Source organism: Medicago sativa, chromosome 6 (assembly GCF_051527215.1).
Source record: "Medicago sativa cultivar Bolivia chromosome 6, Bolivia_mono, whole genome shotgun sequence".
NCBI classification, from domain to species: domain Eukaryota; kingdom Viridiplantae; phylum Streptophyta; class Magnoliopsida; order Fabales; family Fabaceae; genus Medicago; species Medicago sativa.
In genome coordinates, this window is record NC_140754.1 from 38,645,804 (window position 1) to 38,667,487 (window position 21,684).

At 38.0% G+C, this 21,684-nt stretch overlaps 1 protein-coding gene across 1 annotated transcript; it reads left to right on the forward strand.

The window, feature by feature from the left end:
* Positions 1 to 20,631: 20,631 nt before the first annotated feature.
* Positions 20,632 to 21,375, forward strand: LOC146915008 (uncharacterized). The gene has a single exon (XM_085721196.1). It carries the CDS (start codon positions 20,632 to 20,634, stop codon positions 21,373 to 21,375), a length of 744 nt encoding a protein of 247 aa, XP_085577322.1.
* The last annotated feature ends 309 nt before the right edge of the window (positions 21,376 to 21,684 follow it).

Sequence of the window (21,684 nt, forward strand, 5' to 3'; positions counted from 1 at the left end):
AATAACACCAGAGTTAATTTATAGTCTCGAACGAGACGAGGTTCCTGCAGTTATATATTGTTATGCATATGTGTGTGGTGCATTTCATTCCCATACACAAACAACTCCCAAAACATAAGTAACCTCCTGGTTTTTGTTGTGCAAAAGGTGTATGACACAAAAGCAATGAAATTAATGTAAACTAACTGATAAAGACAATGAACAACAAGAAATTGTTGAGCTTTTCAAAAAAATATTCAATATTTAGATGAACTACCTAACATTGACGCTGCAGTGGTGATGAATAATTCACATATTCAAGACCATAAAAAACCTTATGCTCTACATCCCAATCATCTAAGAAATAATCTTGTTGCAACGTTTGTATTGTTTTAGATTTAGAGACTCTCTGCTCCTAGCATATATTGTCTTTAATTACGACATTTTTTTGATAGAGTCTTGTTAACATTTTAAAGGAAATTTAGACTGTTTGTTTTATTTCTCCTGGGTTTGATTCTTGCTCCTAAGTTTTAGCGATTACCTTGTCGAAATATCGACAATTTCCGATAACGGTGCAAAAAACTTGATGGACGAAATTGGCAAGTACACCAAATCACAACAAGTAGTAAATTAGTATGTTTTATCGTTCTCCACAGATATTGTAGTTCAACTCAATAACTAGCAAAACTTATTTTAAAGTGAAAAGTCATAAAGATGAATAGAATTGCGGGGATTGTATTTGATTGGAATTTAAAATAAAACAAATTATTTTGTTTATCACTGTCATACCGCAAATTTTGACCAGTTAAAGTTTTTTTCGCTTTTTAAATCGATCAATTTGTTTTTATTCGTATTTCTAGTCAGTTGAATAGTTCTATTCGTATTTTAGCTGGTTAAAATATTTTTAGTCTTATTTTAAGTAGTCTAACATTTTTATTAAGTCAAATATTTTATCTGTTTTTGTATTTTGTTTAGTTAGTTAGAACTTTTCTAGTCACATTTTAAGCAGTTACTTTTTTTAATCGCAATTTAAGTTCGTAATTTTTATCTCATTTAGTTGTTATTTTTTTTAATTTATTATTTATTTTATTATTTAATTTTAGTGTTTAATTTATTTATTTTAATTCTCCTTTTTAGTTAATTGGTCCTTTTAGTCATTTTGTCCTCAAGGTTCTTGCTGCCCAAGTCAGGGGCACTTTGGTCCAGTAAAAGTTCATTTTACCCTAATGTGTCACTATAAATAACTCTCAATCATTGGAGAGAAGGAGGCTGCACAAACTCCCACAAAAACACATCCAATATCGGCAGCAGAACAAAAATAGATCAAACCCTCATTTTCATAAAAAGCCTCAAGAACATCAAACACCCTTTCATCAAGAAATATCTCAAGAACAGTAGCATCAAAAATCATAAAATCCATTCCAACACAAATAAATCTCACCATCGCAAAACCAAGTATCATTTTCGGATTCATTTTTTACTGTGAACATAAACAACACTTCCTTCATCAACAAACACGTGAATCTTTTACTGTAAGAACTGGATCGGCCTCAACAACAACCACAACACACAAAGTCACGCTACTGAAGCAAATCGGAACCGAACCTTCAAGCATCCAGAAACGGAATCGCGTGAGTAGAAGAGGAAAGAACCGCGAATCAGTGATAGCAAGGAAGAAGAAGGTGAAACCGCCGCAACAAAGCCCGGGACAGAAGCAGAGAAGCCAGATCCCGAACCAAGGCTCCAAAGGTAGTTTTTATCTCGATTGTGTTTGTTAGATCTAAGACTGTACAATTGCTTCTTTGAAATTTTGAGTGCGGATTTGGAACGAAAATAAAAGGATGTGTGAATATGTAGTTAGTTTTGAAAAAGGAGGAGTTTGAGTGCTCCGGCGCGGTGGTGCACCACCGGCCTCCGTGCCGGAACTGTGAGCCCATGCCGGAGAAGAAACAGTTTTACAGAGAGAAGAAATTGCTTTTGTGTTCTTTGAAAGGGATTTCACGTTTTTTCACTAACAAAACCATTTTATACAAAAGCCATGACCCATATCCATGCCCATTTCCAATATTGGTTCAGGCTTGACCCAAGCCGACTTTTGATATGCGGCCCATTTTTCCCATTTGTTTGCTGAATTGTTTTCCTGGTTTGCTGTCTACACCACAATACTGCTCACTGCACCCCTTGTTTCTGTGTATTTTCTTGCATATGTGAACTATCATAAATTCATGCATTTTTAACATTTCAATCATTTATGAAAAAAAACATATCATGCATTTTATTAGCTTATTTGGTGTTTTAAAATTTTTGTTATCTTCATTTTTAAACTTTAATTAGCGTGCATTATTTAGCTAGTGGTTAAATCTTTATCTCACACACTTTGCTATTTGTTTTAGCTCAACTTAAAAATATTTATCATGCATCTCTTTATTCTCCCATTTTTAGTATTATAGCGCATTTGATGCACTACATTTTATTATCATCATCTTATTATTTTAATTTGTTTAATTAGTAAAAGTTGTAGTGGGTACTTAGGCATTGATGTAATTTATTTTTGAGCTTTTTATTTCTTACTTTAGAATGCCCCTAGGATGGTATGTAATAGCGTAGTAATTGCACACACCGACACTTGCACCGACACCATATCACTCTATTTATCGCTTTTATCTCATTTTATTTTTCGCGTCGTTACGTTAGCTTACCGTTAGTTTAGAAAAACCTTTTTATCTCAAAAAAAATCAAACAAGTAAAAAGTCAAATATTTTCTTAATAAACCTTGGATCCAAATCCAAGTTGTTTTCCTTTTTATTTTTCTTAATCAAATTTCTAATGAATCTTAATTAAACTTAGACTAAATTTCTTAATTAAAATTGAAACAACCTCACTTCCATTTTATTCTTCTATACCTTGAGGTATCGCAACCCTTCTTAAAACCATTTTCAAAATCAAATTAAAATCAACTAAACCCACAAAAAATATTTTTAAGAGAGAACTACGGCGGTTTTGATCCCTTTTAAGGGTACGTAGGCAAGGGTTTATTCCTTCCAAATCGATCAAATAAAAATAACAAAAACTCATACTTCTTCTCCCTCCATTCTTTTACTTAGGCTTTAAGCAATAAATTTTCAAATAACCTAGGACAAGATAAAGTTAGAAAGAGGTTCCCACGGAGTACCGTGGACGATGCGGGTGCCTAAAACCTTCCCTATTCTTAACCGACCCCCAGATCCAAAAATAAGGGTTTAACTCATTTTCCCTTCCCACGAAAAATCGAGAAAGTCCAAACGATTGAGGGTTCAAAACCAATCAATGGATTGACACCCGAAAATCATGGTCTACAAAATTGGCGACTTCACTGGGGATCCTACGCGGGTTAAACCCACCTTTCTTCCTTTATTTTTGTGCTTTACTATTTTGTATATATTTTACCTTGTTACATGAGGGGTGAGAAAAATAAAAGTCCTACTCCCGGACTTGAGTGAAACATAAGATAGGACGGAGTACGATCATAGTGCCATACCAGGAGCGGTCCTGCCTATGTGTGCATGTGATATAACTCCACTCAACGTGGGTTCAAGAGTAAATATACGTCACCATGAGCAGTCGTGATTGGCGATATTATTTTTGAAACCCATCAAGCGTTGAGAACCCTTAGATTACCTTTAACTGTTATACCCTAATTTTGGACCTAAAAATACTAACTCAATTCTTCTTATCTTGCATTTCAAGTCATTTGAAATGTCTCTGATCAATTGCATCTTTCTCTGCATTTTATTTCAACATTACTTGCAAAATTTACATGAAAGGGTATTTTAGTCATTTCCTGCATTCAACTCATTTTAATCCTTGAAAATTGTTTGAGTCTTTTAAATTGGTTTGTATAAATCCTTGTTTCAATCTCATGTCAAAATTCATTTCAAAAAATATCAGTTGGGTCTTTTTTAGTCAGTTTAGCCCCTAGGGGCATTTTAGTCATTTCCTATGTCAAAATTCCTTTCAATCTTTTAAAAATTTGTTTGAGTCTTTCAATTGGCTTGAATGAGTTTTCATTTCAATTCCATGTCAAAATCCACTTTAAAAATTGCGTTTGAAGTCATTTTGAGTCAGTTTTGCCCCTAGGGGCATTTTAGTCTTTTCATGTGTTAAAAGCCCTGTTTAAATTCTAAAAATTGTCTCTGAGTCTTTTAATTCGCTTGTATAAACTCTTGCTTTAATCCCTTGTTAAAAATCCATTTTAAAATTTCATCTGAGTCATTTTTAGTCGTTTTAAGTCTCCAGGGGCATTTTGGTCATTTCACATAATATCTCTGTTTCATTTTAATCTGCTTTGTTGTTTTTAATCGTCTCGCTTTACGTTAATTTTCAATTTACTTTTTTCAATTCAATTTTAGTTTTAATTTTCATTTTAGTCCGCGCACTTTTGTTATTTACATTTTAATCCCTTTTAAGTTTGTTAGAGTCCAAGTGCCATGTGTCCAAATGCTATTGGTCCTTAAGAGTTTGTTACAAGTCTAGTGCCACATGTCTCATTCCAATTGGTCCAATGCTTACCACATCATCTATAAATGGGTCAAAGTCAAGTCAAAGTCGACAATGAATTATTCAATCATTTTTTGCAAATTCCACAAAAAAAATCACAAAACAATTTTTTCCTCTTTCCCTCTTCTCTTTCACGTGGCCACTCATCACTACCACCATAACCACTTTTTCTCCACCACTCCACCACCCTAACCAACTTTCAAACCACCACAACAAACTTTCTCCTCCACCCTAACTAACTCCTCTAACCTCCATAACCACCATAAACAACCACAAAACCATTACAACTTCATCTTCAACCTTCACCAATTCTCCATAACCAAACCTTCAACTTCCATCTTCATCTTCAACAATCAAAAGCTTCAATCAATTCACAAAATCACATCATTTTGAACGCAAATCACAGGGAGTAGAATTAAAATTCGGATCGGAGAAGAAGGAGAAAATTGAAGCCATTCCTAAGCATTCAAACCAAGGCAAATTCGAAGAAGGAAGGAAAAGAAAAGCTTGAGCCAAAACCGCAAGAACTTGAGGTGATTCTTTTTGCTTCTTTTTTCGTTCTTGTATTGTAAGATCTAGAAAGATTGAAGCTTCTTTTTGAAAATCCAATTTCGGAATCGAATAGAGGAAGGAGAGAGGATTGGAAACATGAAAAAAAAATTAAGTTTAGTGGAGTTTTGAAAACTCCGGCACGGTGGTGCCACCACCGGCCACCGTGCCGGAAAACTGATGCCTCACCGGAGAAGAAGGAGGCTGGGCGCTGCAACTTGAGAGGAGAAGAGGGAATTCACGTTTTTTTTCTCTTAGTTTGTAACAAATGATCAAAAAAAACTAGCAAGAATCCTTATATACCAACCCATGCCACTATCCATTTCTATGACCCATGCCCATAACCCATTAACCCGCTCCAGCTCAACCCAAGCCCAACGTTTTTCTTGCTTTTTTTCCAGTATGCTATATTCACCCCCCTTTCCTGCGTATGTGTGTTATATTTTGCTAATTGCACCCCTGCATGTTCAAAAAGTCCTTTAAAAATTCCTAAAAAATTCCTATAATTTTCTTTGTACTTTTTGATCAATTTTGACATATTACATGTCAAGATTGATCAAGAAATACTGGAGAATTATTTTTACTTTGGTTTATTGTTTTTTTCTTTAATTTTTGTTGAAAAACTTTGTTAAAAACTTGTAAAAACCTTGCGATTTCTTTTACATTTGTTTTGAGTGATTAAGACTTGTTTCTTGTGACCTTTTGCATGTTGAAAATTGTTAGGGAAAGTGCATGTAAAATTGTGAATGATTTGTGTTGTTTTTCATCATATTTTGTGAAGCTTTTTTGCACATTTTAGCTCCAACATTTTGGCTCATGATAATTGGTACTTGATGGATGATCTTAGAGTGTTATTTGTTGCATAATATGTAGTGTTTAGTGCTGTTTTGAATGGGTGATAATTGGTTGCTTAGTTAGCAAGTTATTTGTCATTTTAATATGGAAATAAAGTGCAAATAGGCCTAATTTCATATCATGATTCTTTGGCTTATGATTTTCTTGTAACTCTCATATTAGGGCTGACCCCAAAACTCTTTAAAAAATGTTATAATGTGAGGGTTATAGGTCTTTTGTTTGCTTGGGATTTTGGTACTTTGTTAGGTATATTTTGTCATCTTTCTTTGCTATTTTATCATGTTACCATGCTTTATTTCCTTGTCAATTTTTCCTACCATACTATGCCTATTATCACTAACCCTTTTGTTCCTCATTTCATAAGCATTCCCATCTCATCTCATATTCACCTCTATCTTCTTGCAATTTAATTTGTACCAAGACTTAGAATGTAAAGATTTAGGAATTCTTGTAATATTTTACTTTCATGCAATTTAAATTCCTTGCAAGACCATAGAATGTATCTAGGCCAATGATGTAAAGGACAATGGACTCTAATGATGTACACCGACACAAGCACCGACACATGCACACACATCACTACATAGTTAGAATATGCATGTTTAGATGTATGTTTAGGATTGTATGTTTAGATGAATGCCTAAGACTCATACTTAGAAAAATCAATTTTCCAAAAAATATGAACAAGCATCATTCAAACTATTTTCCTAATAAACCTTGGGATCAAAATCCCATTGTATTTTTCTTTTCTTTTTCTTAATCAAATTCCAATGAAAAATAATCATGTTTAGACCACATTTTGCAAATGACTAATTCAACCTCACAATTTCATAAATCTCATGCCCTTGAGGCCTCTCTCTTATTCTTCAAACTCCATTTTCAAACTTAAAATCAACCAACAAAAACAAAAACATTTTTGGAAGAGAACTACGGTGGATTTGATCCCTTAAACGGGTACGTAGGCAAGGAATCAAAATTCCTTCAATTCAACTAAAATAAAAATCCAAAAACAGTCTTCTCCCTCCAATTCTTCATTTAGCAAACTTTAGGTGTAAATAACATTTCAAAATAGCATTTAAAAATAAAGTGCGCGCGTAGAAATTAAAGACGGTTCCTATAGGATACTATAGTCGTTATGGGTGCCTAACACCTTCCCGTAGCGAAAACAACTCCCGGACCTCGATTCTCAAGGGTTTTGCTTACTTTTTCCCTTCCCAAGAAAAAATGAGATATCACCGGTTAAAAGGTTCAAACGTAATCAATGTTTGACACCCGAAAACCAAGGTAAAACAGCTGGCGACTTCACTGGGGAGATTCGAGAGTTACGCCTAGTCTTTATTTCCACGCTTGCGCTCTTTTTACTTGTTTCTTTTACTTGCTTTCCTATGTGAATAAATGTTTAATTTCTTGCAAACATGTGGGGTGAGAATATCAAAAGTCCTGCACCCGGGCTGAGTGAACTTAGGATTTAGGAGGGATATAATCGACAATTCATTCCGGGGGTTGCCTCGTGTTTTGGATTATGCGATCAATCCCACATAGCTGAGGCATTTTGGAGGTGATGTTGTCGGCGCGTGTTGTCGCGTTTAGGCACTTTACTTCTAATTGTTCTATGACGCTATGGACCGTAGATAACCAAACCCATCCATGGCCATTTTCTAGGACGTAGTGCGGAGGCTAAACCGAGTGTTGTCTCGAGTTTTAGTCGTCACGCGATACTACACTCAAGTTAGACCTTCCACGGATAATCATGGAGCGAGTGTTGTCTCGTGACACCATGAGATACGTCGGAGAGGTTGCAACTTGGGAACCTTTTTAGAACCCGGTTACTATTTCCTAAAGCCCTAGTTTCACCGGACACCGTGTCCACCCATGACTCCTCGACTTTGAATTTCAACCCACCATGTTTTCTCCGAACTTGAACATAATCATGCATTCATGCATACATGCATACATGCATAAACTTTTTCCCATGCATTTATCGGAGGACTTAGACAAGTCATCTTTTGAACATCACGGATGTGAACACCAAGTAATACCATCTCAACTAAACTTTTAGTTTTGCTCAAGATTTTCAAATAAAACCGTGTTTCTCTATGATGTTCACAACCACTTTGACAAAGTCCTCTGACAAAAAAGAGTCTTTTCGCATTTGCATATCATGCATCATATGCATCATTCATCGGTCACAAATGGCTTCCCGTGCTCATTGTCTCCTGGTTCTTCTGCCGCAGTCTGAAAGGTGGCTCGTGCTCGCAAGATTCACCAACCAGATAGAGTTCATCAGACAAGATTGTACAAGAGAAGAAACATGGCTGACCTTGAGGAAGAGAATGCCAGCCCCACGGGCCAGCCCATTGAAGAGTCTAACCTGGACGAAATTCTGAGGCTCATCAAGAAGAGCGATTATAAAATTGTTGACCAGCTGCTGCAAACTCCGTCGAAAATCTCCATCTTGTCTTTGCTCTTGAGTTCAGAGGCTCACAGGAAAGTGTTGATGAAAGTACTGGAACAGGCCTACGTCGATCATGAAGTCTCTGTGGATCAGTTCAACGGAATAGTGGGTAACATTATTGCTTGCAACAACTTAGGGTTTGGTGATGATGAGCTCCCCGAAGCAGGGAAACACCACAACCTGGCCCTGCATATCTCAGTGCACTGCAAGTCTGACATGATATCCAATGTGTTGGTGGACACTGGATCATCCTTGAATGTAATGCCAGAATCTACACTAAGGCAGTTGAGTCATCATGGGATTTCTCTGAGGGGAAGCAGCTATTTGGTTAAAGCTTTCGACGGATCTCGCAAAGATGTTCTTGGGGAAGTAGACTTGCCAATCACCATTGGTCCTGAGACATTTCAGATCACTTTCCAGGTTATGGATATCAATACTTCTTACAGCTGTCTCCTCGGAAGGCCGTGGATTCACGACGCTGGGGCAGTAACTTCTACTTTGCATCAGAAACTCAAGTTCATGAGGAATGGTAAGATCGTCACTGTACATGGTGAAGAAGCATATCTGGTTATCCAAGTGTCATCTTTCTCTTGTGTTGAAGCATGGTCCGCTGAAGGGACGTCATTTCAAGGCTTGACTGTTGAGGGTGCAGAACCCCGGAGGGCTGGTACTAGTATGGCTTCATTGAAGGATGCCCAGAAGGCTGTCCAGGCAGGGCAAGCTGCTGGCTGGGGCAAGGTGATTCAGATTCTGGAAAACAAGCGTAAGGAGGGCCTTGGATTCTCTCCAACTTCTGGTGTTTCAAAGGGAACCTTCTACAGTGCTGGGTTCATCAATGCTATTGCTGAAGATGCTGCTGAAAGAGGTCATGTGCCTACATTTGTTGTACCAGGAGGCACTGTGAGGAATTGGGAGGCCATTGATGTTCCTTTAGTCATGCATGCTTCCATGTAATGTGTCTTGTTGCTCATGTTTTTCTTTGTTTTCAAAATAACAATCCTTTCGCTCTGCCCAAGGCGAAAGTGATATCATTGTAAGGGCGTGTTTGTTTCGGCATTGCCGTTTTCAATAAAAGTTGTCGTCTTTCTCACGACTCTTTGTTTTTACTTTTTAGTGCCTTTTTCTTGGAAATAATGGTAATGCCAGAAAAAACCAAAACATTCGTTATTTTCTTATTAATTTCAAAAATCTACATGAAAAACTTTTTCTAAAATCATCCCAATCATATTATGCAGATTGAACCATAATAAACCCGTTGAACACAGTGACCCTATGGTTCCTCCAAATTTTGAATTCCCTGTATATGAAGCTGAAGATGAGGATGACGATGAAGAGATACCGTATGAGATCACTCGACTGCTTGAGCAGGAAAGAAGAGCCATTCAGCCTCACCAGGAAGAGATTGAACTCATCAACCTGGGTACTGAAGAGAACAAGCGAGAGATCAAGATTGGTGCTGCACTTGAGCCAGAAGTGAAAAGGATGATTATTCAGCTCCTCCATGATTATCCAGATGTCTTTGCATGGTCCTATGAAGATATGCCGGGTTTAGATCCCAAGATTGTGGAACATCGGATACCGACAAGACCTGAATGTCCTCCTGTCAAACAGAAATTGAGAAGGTCTCGTCCAGACATGGCTCTTAAGATCAAGGCTGAAGTACAAAAGCAAATTGATGCAGGTTTCCTCATGACAGCTGAATACCCTGAGTGGATTGCCAACATCGTACCAGTACCAAAGAAAGATGGGAAAGTTCGAATGTGTGTTGATTACAGAGACCTGAATAAAGCCAGTCCAAAAGATAACTTCCCTTTGCCTCATATTGATGTGCTTGTTGACAGTACTGCTCAATCCAAAGTGTTCTCCTTCATGGATGGTTTCTCTGGTTATAATCAGATACGAATGTCTCCCGAAGATAGAGAAAAGACGTCATTCATCACTCCGTGGGGAACGTTCTGTTATAAAGTGATGCTGTTTGGCTTGATAAATGCTGGTGCTACCTATCAAAGGGGTATGACAACTCTGTTTCATGATATGATTCACAAAGAGATTGAGGTATATGTCGATGATATGATTGTGAAGTCAAGTGATGAAGAGCAGCATGTTGTGTATTTGAAAAAGATGTTTGAAAGATTGAGAAAGTACAAGCTGCGATTGAATCCTAATAAATGCACATTTGGTGTAAGATCTGGAAAGTTGCTAGGCTTCATTGTCAGCCAGAGAGGCATTGAAGTTGATCCTGACAAAGTTCGAGCCATCAGAGAGATGCCGGCCCCTCAAACTGAGAAGCAAGTCAGAGGTTTCCTCGGACGTCTGAATTATATTTCAAGATTCATATCTCACATGACTACCACCTGTGGACCAATTTTCAAATTGCTAAGAAAGAATCAGCCTGTCGTGTGGAATGATGAATGTCAGGAAGCTTTTGATAGCATTAAAGAATACCTGTTGGAACCACCTATCCTTGTCCCACCAGTGGAAGGAAGGCCTTTGATTATGTATCTGTCAGTGTTGGATGATTCAGTGGGTTGTGTTCTCGGTCAACAAGATGAGACTGGTAAGAAAGAGCATGCCATCTACTATCTGAGCAAGAAGTTCACCGACTGTGAGACTCGGTATACAATGCTTGAAAAGACTTGTTGTGCTTTAGCTTGGGCTGCCAAACGCCTGCGTCATTATATGGTGAATCATACAACTTGGTTGATATCCCGAATGGATCCAATCAAGTACATCTTTGAAAAGCCTGCTGTTACTGGAAAGATTGCACGTTGGCAAATGTTATTGTCTGAATATGATATTGTGTACAAAGCTCAGAAAGCAATCAAAGGAAGTGTCCTTGCTGAGCATCTTGCTTGTCAACCTCTTGATGATTACCAGCCAATTAAATTTGATTTCCCTGATGAAGAGATTATGTATTTGAAAGCGAAAGACTGTGAAGAGCCACTGATCAATGAAGGGCCAGATCCCAATAGCAAATGGGGATTGGTGTTTGATGGAGCTGTTAATGTTTATGGTAAAGGGATTGGAGCCATCATTGTAACTCCACAAGGGCACCACATTCCTTTCACCGCTCGAATAACTTTTGAATGCACAAACAACATAGCTGAATATGAAGCATGCATCTTGGGCATTGAAGAAGCCCTGGATTTGAGAATTAAGCATCTTGACATCTATGGAGATTCTGCACTTGTTATTAATCAGATAAAGGGTGAATGGGAGACTCATCATGAGAAGCTGATTCCTTACCGTGACTATGCAAGACGTCTGTTGACATACTTTACCAAGGTCGAGCTGCATCACATCCCTCGGGATGAAAACCAGATGGCTGATGCTCTTGCTACTTTGTCCTCCATGTTTCGTGTGAATCACTGGAATGATGTGCCCGTAATTAAAGTGCAGCGTCTTGATAGACCCGCTCATGTGTTTACCATTGAAAATATGCCAGATCAGGCTGATGAAGGTGTGAATGATAAAAAGCCGTGGTATCACAACATCAAACAATTCTTGCAGAATCGTGAATATCCACCTGGTGCTTCTAATAGAGATAAAAAGACCTTGAGACGATGGGCTAGCAAATTCCTTCTGGACGGAGAAATCCTATACAAGAGGAACTATGACATGGTCTTGCTGAGATGTGTTGACAAACAAGAAGCTGAGAAGTTGATGCATGATGTACATGATGGTACCTTTGGGACCCATGCTTCGGGCCACACTATGTCGAGGAAATTGTTAAGAGCCGGCTATTACTGGATAACTATGGAGCGTGACTGCCACAAACATGCTAAGAGATGCCACAAATGTCAAATTTATGCTGACAAGATTCATGTGCCTCCACACGCCCTCAATGTTATATCTTCCCCATGGCCTTTCTCTATGTGGGGCATTGACATGATCGGAAGAATTGAACCAAAAGCTTCCAATGGACATCGTTTCATTCTAGTGGCAATTGATTATTTCACCAAGTGGGTTGAAGCTGCTTCCTATGCAAATGTGACCAAGCAAGTGGTTGTCAAGTTTATCAAGAATAACATCATCTGTCGTTATGGTGTTCCCAACAAGATCATCACTGACAATGGTTCCAATCTGAACAATAGTATGATGCAAGCTTTATGTGAAGAATTCAAGATTGAACATCACAACTCTTCTCCTTATAGACCTCAGATGAATGGTGCAGTTGAGGCCGCTAACAAGAACATCAAGAAGATTGTTCAGAAGATGGTCACTACTTACAAAGATTGGCATGAAATGCTACCTTTTGCCTTGCATGGTTACCGCACTACAGTGCGCAGCTCAACCGGGGCAACTCCTTTCTCTCTTGTGTATGGTATGGAAGCAGTTCTCCCTTTGGAAGTGGAGATTTCATCTCTTCGGGTAATCATGGAAGCAAAGTTAACTGAGGCTGAATGGTGTCAAAGTCGGTACGATCAATTGAATCTGATTGAAGAGAAGCGTATGGACGCTATGACTCATGGACAGTTGTATCAAGTGCGGATGAAGAATGCTTTTGACAAGAAAGTCCGACCTCGAGAATTCAAGGAAGGCGAACTTGTATTGAAAAGAAGAATAAGTCAGCAACCCGACCCAAGGGGCAAGTGGACACCTAACTATGAAGGTCCTTATGTTGTCAAGAAGGCTTTCTCTGGTGGTGCTTTGATTCTTACACACATGGATGGTGTTGAACTCCCAAATCCTGTTAATGCCGATATAGTCAAGAAATACTTTGTCTAGAAAGAAAAGAACAGCGTGGTAGGTCGAAAACCCGAAAGGGCGGCCTAGGCAAAAATGCGCTTCCCGGTGGATCGAAAACCCGAAAGGGCGATCCAGGCAAAAGTTAGGGACAAAAAAAATGAATACAAAACCCGAAAGGGCGGTTCATGCAAAAATGAGGTTGATAAAAGACGAGTAACTATATCTAGCAAATCACCATCACCTCTTGGGGCATCTGCAACTGTCAACGATCATCTTCATCAGAAGCTTCTGTACTTGTGAATTCAAAGTTTCTATGAAATGTAGCGGTCATCGTGTTCAATGTATCACCAACCAATAAAATTACCATTTTCCAAGCTTTGTAAATCCGTGAAGTCATGCCTTTGGCTGACTCTCACTCTTCTACATCAATTTGAGCCTTTCTATTGTTTGAAACTCTATATTTTTCTTTCTATTTTCAATGATATATACAAAACATTTTCTTTCTATTTGATAATGTCAATGTCTGAAACAAACATCTTTGAAAATTGAAAAATCTTTTTCTGTCTATTTTGAAAGCAAACCTGAGCAACGGGGTACATTTCAATGAAACATGCATGAATGAATGAATGTCAATGTCTATTTCAATACATGGTACAAGCAGGTTACTCCCTAGGACGATCTGTGGTCGATGGCAAGAATGAAAAAACAGAATGAAAATGAAAAGAAAAATTGAAAAATGAAAATGAAAAGCTCGCTAAGTTGAAAACCCGAAAGGGCGGCTTAGGCAAAAAATGAGCACCCCGCTGATTGACAACCTATGAAGGCAATTCAGGCAAAAATGGGGCAATAAAAGGAATCTATTCCCCGGTGAATCGAAAACCCGAAAGGGCGGTTCAGGCAAAAATGGGGTTTGAAAATGAAAAATGAAAAGAATATAAAAGCATTGACCACAGATGCGAACATCCAATGTTTACCCGGCACTGACACGCCTAGCAACGGCGACTTGTATCCAAGAACCCTCCAAGGGTCTTTCCTTTACAAGTTTTATTGCCCTCAGCCATGGTTTTGATACGTCCCCCAACGACGGTCTCTCCAAAGAGGTTTTCCCCTGTGAATATGTTGCAGCGCGAGCCACTACGTGCCCAATCTTCCAATGTCTTGCCTGTCTCTGTGAAATTTATCTGCCAAGTTACAAACCAATCATGCATTTCAAGCATTCATACATGCATAATCATGCATTTTATGTGCTCATACATCCAATAATCTTGCTATACCATACATACATGTTGCATATCCAACTGTCAACTGTCAAATTCAATGTCAATGTCAAATGTCAATGTCAAATGTCAATGTCAAATGTCAATATCCAATGTCAATGTCAAATGTCAATATTCAATGTCAAACGCCAATGTCAATGTTAATGCCAATGTCAATGTCAATGTTAATGCCAATGTCAATGTCAATGTCAATGTTAATGTCAATGTCAATGATAATGTCAAATGTCAATGTTAATGTCAATGTCAATGTTAATGTCAAATGCCAATGTCAATTTCAATGTTAATGTCAAATGCCAATGTCAATGTCAATGTCAATGTCAATGTCAATGCCAATGCCAATATCAAATGTCAAATGTCAATGTTAATGTCAAATGCCAATGTCAATGTCAAATGTTAATGTCAAATGCCAATGTCAATGTCAATGCCAATGTCAAATGTCAAATGTCAATGTTAATGTCAAATGCCAATGTCAATGTCAAATGTTAATGTCAAATGCCAATGTCAATGTCAATGTTAATGTCAAATGCCAATGTCAATGTCAATGTCAATGTCAATGCCAATGTCAATGTCAATGTCAATTTCAATTTCCAAGCCAATGTCAATGTCAATGCCAATGTCAATGTCAATGTCAATGTTGATGTCAATTTCAACTGTCAATTCAGTTCAAATCAATGTCAATTTACTTTTGGGCCAACAAAAATGGTCATGTCTATTTTCGAATCAGGTCAATGACAATTTACCCTCAATTGGTATCTTGTTAAACCAGACTTTCAATTTGTATCTTGTTACTGGTCAAGTGCAAGGTTCAATCCAAAAAGAACCACTTGTACCTGCTTATATGTCTATGTTTCCGGTCAAACGGCAAGTTCGATCCAAAGAACAGTTTGCACCAACTTACATGTTGTGATATCGGTCAAGTGGCAAGTTCGATCCAAAGAACAGCTTGTACCCGTTTCTTGTTTGTATTTCCTCGGTCAAGTGGCAAGTTCGATCCAAAGAACAGCTTGTACCCGTGTCTTGTTTGCATTTCCTCGGTCAAGTGGCAAGTTCGATCCAAAGAACAGCTTGTACCCGTTTCTTGTTTGTATTTCCTCGGTCAAGTGGCAAGTTCGATCCAAAGAACAGCTTGTACCCGTCTCTTGTTTGTATCTCTCGGTCAAGTGGCAAGTTCGATCCAAAGAACAGCTTGTACCTGTTTCTTGTTTGTATCTCTCGGTCAAGTGGCAAGTTCGATCCAAAGAACAGCTTGTACCTGTCTATTTGTTGCCCGTTCTTTCTACCTTGATGTCTATAAATCCCTTGGTGGTGTGACACAGCCCGTAGATTCCGGTTCGATTGTCTTGCATTCATAAATGAAATGTTGCATGGCATTCATGTTTTTTGAAAATCTAAAAACGTATTTTTATGTCCAAAAGCAGTGCAAATGTTAATATTTAAGTATCTTCGTCCCGTCAACTCTAAGACTTCGTCTCTTGACTCCCCGGACAAAGAAACTTAAATAGGGGCAGCTGTTATACCCTAATTTTGGACCTAAAAATACTAACTCAATTCTTCTTATCTTGCATTTCAAGTCATTTGAAATGTCTCTGATCAATTGCATCTTTCTCTGCATTTTATTTCAACATTACTTGCAAAATTTACATGAAAGGGTATTTTAGTCATTTCCTGCATTCAACTCATTTTAATCCTTGAAAATTGTTTGAGTCTTTTAAATTGGTTTGTATAAATCCTTGTTTCAATCTCATGTCAAAATTCATTTCAAAAAATATCAGTTGGGTCTTTTTTAGTCAGTTTAGCCCCTAGGGGCATTTTAGTCATTTCCTATGTCAAAATTCCTTTCAATCTTTTAAAAATTTGTTTGAGTCTTTCAATTGGCTTGAATGAGTTTTCATTTCAATTCCATGTCAAAATCCACTTTAAAAATTGCGTTTGAAGTCATTTTGAGTCAGTTTTGCCCCTAGGGGCATTTTAGACTTTTGATGTGTTAAAAGCCCTGTTTAAATTCTAAAAATTGTCTCTGAGTCTTTTAATTCGCTTGTATAAACTCTTGCTTTAATCCCTTGTTAAAAATCCATTTTAAAATTTCATCTGAGTCATTTTTAGTCGTTTTAAGTCTCCAGGGGCATTTTGGTCATTTCACATAATATCTCTGTTTCATTTTAATCTGCTTTGTTGTTTTTAATCGTCTCGCTTTACGTTAATTTTCAATTTACTTTTTTCAATTCAATTTTAGTTTTAATTTTCATTTTAGTCCGCGCACTTTTGTTATTTACATTTTAATCCCTTTTAAGTTTGTTAGAGTCCAAGTGCCATGTGTCCAAATGCTATTGGTCCTTAAGAGTTTGTTACAAGTCTAGTGCCACATGTCTCATTCCAATTGGTCCAATGCTTACCACATCATCTATAAATGGGTCAAAGTCAAGTCAAAGTCGACAATGAATTATTCAATCATTTTTTGCAAATTCCACAAAAAAAATCACAAAACAATTTTTTCCTCTTTCCCTCTTCTCTTTCACGTGGCCACTCATCACTACCACCATAACCACTTTTTCTCCACCACTCCACCACCCTAACCAACTTTCAAACCACCACAACAAACTTTCTCCTCCACCCTAACTAACTCCTCTAACCTCCATAACCACCATAAACAACCACAAAACCATTACAACTTCATCTTCAACCTTCACCAATTCTCCATAACCAAACCTTCAACTTCCATCTTCATCTTCAACAATCAAAAGCTTCAATCAATTCACAAAATCACATCATTTTGAACGCAAATCACAGGGAGTAGAATTAAAATTCGGATCGGAGAAGAAGGAGAAAATTGAAGCCATTCCTAAGCATTCAAACCAAGGCAAATTCGAAGAAGGAAGGAAAAGAAAAGCTTGAGCCAAAACCGCAAGAACTTGAGGTGATTCTTTTTGCTTCTTTTTTCGTTCTTGTATTGTAAGATCTAGAAAGATTGAAGCTTCTTTTTGAAAATCCAATTTCGGAATCGAATAGAGGAAGGAGAGAGGATTGGAAACATGAAAAAAAATTTAAGTTTAGTGGAGTTTTGAAAACTCCGGCACGGTGGTGCCACCACCGGCCACCGTGCCGGAAAACTGATGCCTCACCGGAGAAGAAGGAGGCTGGGCGCTGCAACTTGAGAGGAGAAGAGGGAATTCACGTTTTTTTTCTCTTAGTTTGTAACAAATGATCAAAAAAAACTAGCAAGAATCCTTATATACCAACCCATGCCACTATCCATTTCTATGACCCATGCCCATAACCCATTAACTCGCTCCAGCTCAACCCAAGCCCAACGTTTTTCTTGCTTTTTTTCCAGTATGCTATATTCACCCCCCTTTCCTGCGTATGTGTGTTATATTTTGCTAATTGCACCCCTGCATGTTCAAAAAGTCCTTTAAAAATTCCTAAAAAATTCCTATAATTTTCTTTGTACTTTTTGATCAATTTTGACATATTACATGTCAAGATTGATCAAGAAATACTGGAGAATTATTTTTACTTTGGTTTATTGTTTTTTTCTTTAATTTTTGTTGAAAAACTTTGTTAAAAACTTGTAAAAACCTTGCGATTTCTTTTACATTTGTTTTGAGTGATTAAGACTTGTTTCTTGTGACCTTTTGCATGTTGAAAATTGTTAGGGAAAGTGCATGTAAAATTGTGAATGATTTGTGTTGTTTTTCATCATATTTTGTGAAGCTTTTTTGCACATTTTAGCTCCAACATTTTGGCTCATGATAATTGGTACTTGATGGATGATCTTAGAGTGTTATTTGTTGCATAATATGTAGTGTTTAGTGCTGTTTTGAATGGGTGATAATTGGTTGCTTAGTTAGCAAGTTATTTGTCATTTTAATATGGAAATAAAGTGCAAATAGGCCTAATTTCATATCATGATTCTTTGGCTTATGATTTTCTTGTAACTCTCATATTAGGGCTGACCCCAAAACTCTTTAAAAAATGTTATAATGTGAGGGTTATAGGTCTTTTGTTTGCTTGGGATTTTGGTACTTTGTTAGGTATATTTTGTCATCTTTCTTTGCTATTTTATCATGTTACCATGCTTTATTTCCTTGTCAATTTTTCCTACCATACTATGCCTATTATCACTAACCCTTTTGTTCCTCATTTCATAAGCATTCCCATCTCATCTCATATTCACCTCTATCTTCTTGCAATTTAATTTGTACCAAGACTTAGAATGTAAAGATTTAGGAATTCTTGTAATATTTTACTTTCATGCAATTTAAATTCCTTGCAAGACCATAGAATGTATCTAGGCCAATGATGTAAAGGACAATGGACTCTAATGATGTACACCGACACAAGCACCGACACATGCACACACATCACTACATAGTTAGAATATGCATGTTTAGATGTATGTTTAGGATTGTATGTTTAGATGAATGCCTAAGACTCATACTTAGAAAAATCAATTTTCCAAAAAATATGAACAAGCATCATTCAAACTATTTTCCTAATAAACCTTGGGATCAAAATCCCATTGTATTTTTCTTTTCTTTTTCTTAATCAAATTCCAATGAAAAATAATCATGTTTAGACCACATTTTGCAAATGACTAATTCAACCTCACAATTTCATAAATCTCATGCCCTTGAGGCCTCTCTCTTATTCTTCAAACTCCATTTTCAAACTTAAAATCAACCAACAAAAACAAAAACATTTTTGGAAGAGAACTACGGAGGATTTGATCCCTTAAACGGGTACGTAGGCAAGGAATCAAAATTCCTTCAATTCAACTAAAATAAAAATCCAAAAACAGTCTTCTCCCTCCAATTCTTCATTTAGCAAACTTTAGGTGTAAATAACATTTCAAAATAGCATTTAAAAATAAAGTGCGCGCGTAGAAATTAAAGACGGTTCCTATAGGATACTATAGTCGTTATGGGTGCCTAACACCTTCCCGTAGCGAAAACAACTCCCGGACCTCGATTCTCAAGGGTTTTGCTTACTTTTTCCCTTCCCAAGAAAAAATGAGATATCACCGGTTAAAAGGTTCAAACGTAATCAATGTTTGACACCCGAAAACCAAGGTAAAACAGCTGGCGACTTCACTGGGGAGATTCGAGAGTTACGCCTAGTCTTTATTTCCACGCTTGCGCTCTTTTTACTTGTTTCTTTTACTTGCTTTCCTATGTGAATAAATGTTTAATTTCTTGCAAACATGTGGGGTGAGAATATCAAAAGTCCTGCACCCGGGCTGAGTGAACTTAGGATTTAGGAGGGATATAATCGACAATTCATTCCGGGGGTTGCCTCGTGTTTTGGATTATGCGATCAATCCCACATAGCTGAGGCATTTTGGAGGTGATGTTGTCGGCGCGTGTTGTCGCGTTTAGGCACTTTACTTCTAATTGTTCTATGACGCTATGGACCGTAGATAACCAAACCCATCCATGGCCATTTTCTAGGACGTAGTGCGGAGGCTAAACCGAGTGTTGTCTCGAGTTTTAGTCGTCACGCGATACTACACTCAAGTTAGACCTTCCACGGATAATCATGGAGCGAGTGTTGTCTCGTGACACCATGAGATACGTCGGAGAGGTTGCAACTTGGGAACCTTTTTAGAACCCGGTTACTATTTCCTAAAGCCCTAGTTTCACCGGACACCGTGTCCACCCATGACTCCTCGACTTTGAATTTCAACCCACCATGTTTTCTCCGAACTTGAACATAATCATGCATTCATGCATACATGCATACATGCATAAACTTTTTCCCATGCATTTATCGGAGGACTTAGACAAGTCATCTTTTGAACATCACGGATGTGAACACCAAGTAATACCATCTCAACTAAACTTTTAGTTTTGCTCAAGATTTTCAAATAAAACCGTGTTTCTCTATGATGTTCACAACCACTTTGACAAAGTCCTCTGACAAAAAAGAGTCTTTTCGCATTTGCATATCATGCATCATATGCATCATTCATCGGTCACAAATGGCTTCCCGTGCTCATTGTCTCCTGGTTCTTCTGCCGCAGTCTGAAAGGTGGCTCGTGCTCGCAAGATTCACCAACCAGATAGAGTTCATCAGACAAGATTGTACAAGAGAAGAAACATGGCTGACCTTGAGGAAGAGAATGCCAGCCCCACGGGCCAGCCCATTGAAGAGTCTAACCTGGACGAAATTCTGAGGCTCATCAAGAAGAGCGATTATAAAATTGTTGACCAGCTGCTGCAAACTCCGTCGAAAATCTCCATCTTGTCTTTGCTCTTGAGTTCAACAGTGTTTGCTAGTACTCCTCAACATGCAATGCTGGAAGATTATCTCTGGAGTACACCTTTAAGTTTTGGTGAAGTATTCCGTCCTGGTGTCTCTAAGGGTCAAACTCCTTTTGTTCAACAGACAAAGCATATCCCTCAATCGGGCCCTTTGATCCCTCAAGCTACTATGACCTACTCAGCTCCTTTGATTCATGCTGCTCAGCGGGACCATGAACAAATCTATCACTCAGAAAATGTGGTTGCATATGACCGGATAGCTGAACTGGAAGAAAAGTTTGACAGAATACAGTTGGAATTGAAAGCTCTTCGTGGGAAAGAACTATTTGGGATAAATGCTTATGATCTTTGCTTGGTTCCCAATGTCGTGATACCACCCAAATTCAAGGTCCCTGATTTCGAGAAGTATAAAGGGAATATTTGCCCTGAGCTTCATTTGGTAATGTACGTGAGAAAGATGTCTGCTCAAGTAGGTAAGGATGAACTCCTTATCCACTGTTTCCAAGATAGTTTGACTGGTGCTGCACTGATATGGTACATGGGTCTGAACAAGGATGATATCAAAACTTTCAGTGATTTGTGTGAGGCTTTCGTTCAGCGATATAACTACAACTTGCACTTGGCCCCAAACAGAAAGGAACTGCAGGCCATGACTCAGAATGATAATGAATCCTTCAAAGCTTATGCCCAACGTTGGAGAGATGTCACTGAACAAGTCCGTCCACCTCTAGGAGAGAAAGAGTTTCCTGGAAACTCTGAATTCGTTCTATTTTGAGCATATGCTTGCAAGTGCATCTGGCGATTTCGCGGATATGATGACCGCGGGCATGCGTATTGAAGATTGGATTCGAAAAGGACATTTGATCAAAGAAATTGTTCCCACTAATGGTTCAGAAGAGGAAGACCAGGAAATGAATGTGGTTGGAAGTTAACCTCAACCACTGTATCCGGCTTATCACCCTGTTGCCACTATTATGCCTGCCACAAATGTTGTTCAAAGTTCGGGTTATCAACCCCAGTTTCAGCAATATCAACAACCACCTCGACAACAGGCTCCAAGAACTCAGATTGATCCTATTTCTAT

Bases quoted from the DNA above. Each gene is read 5' to 3' on its own strand.
- LOC146915008 (XM_085721196.1), top strand. From the start codon at position 20,632: ATGCTGGAAGATTATCTCTGGAGTACACCTTTAAGTTTTGGTGAAGTA.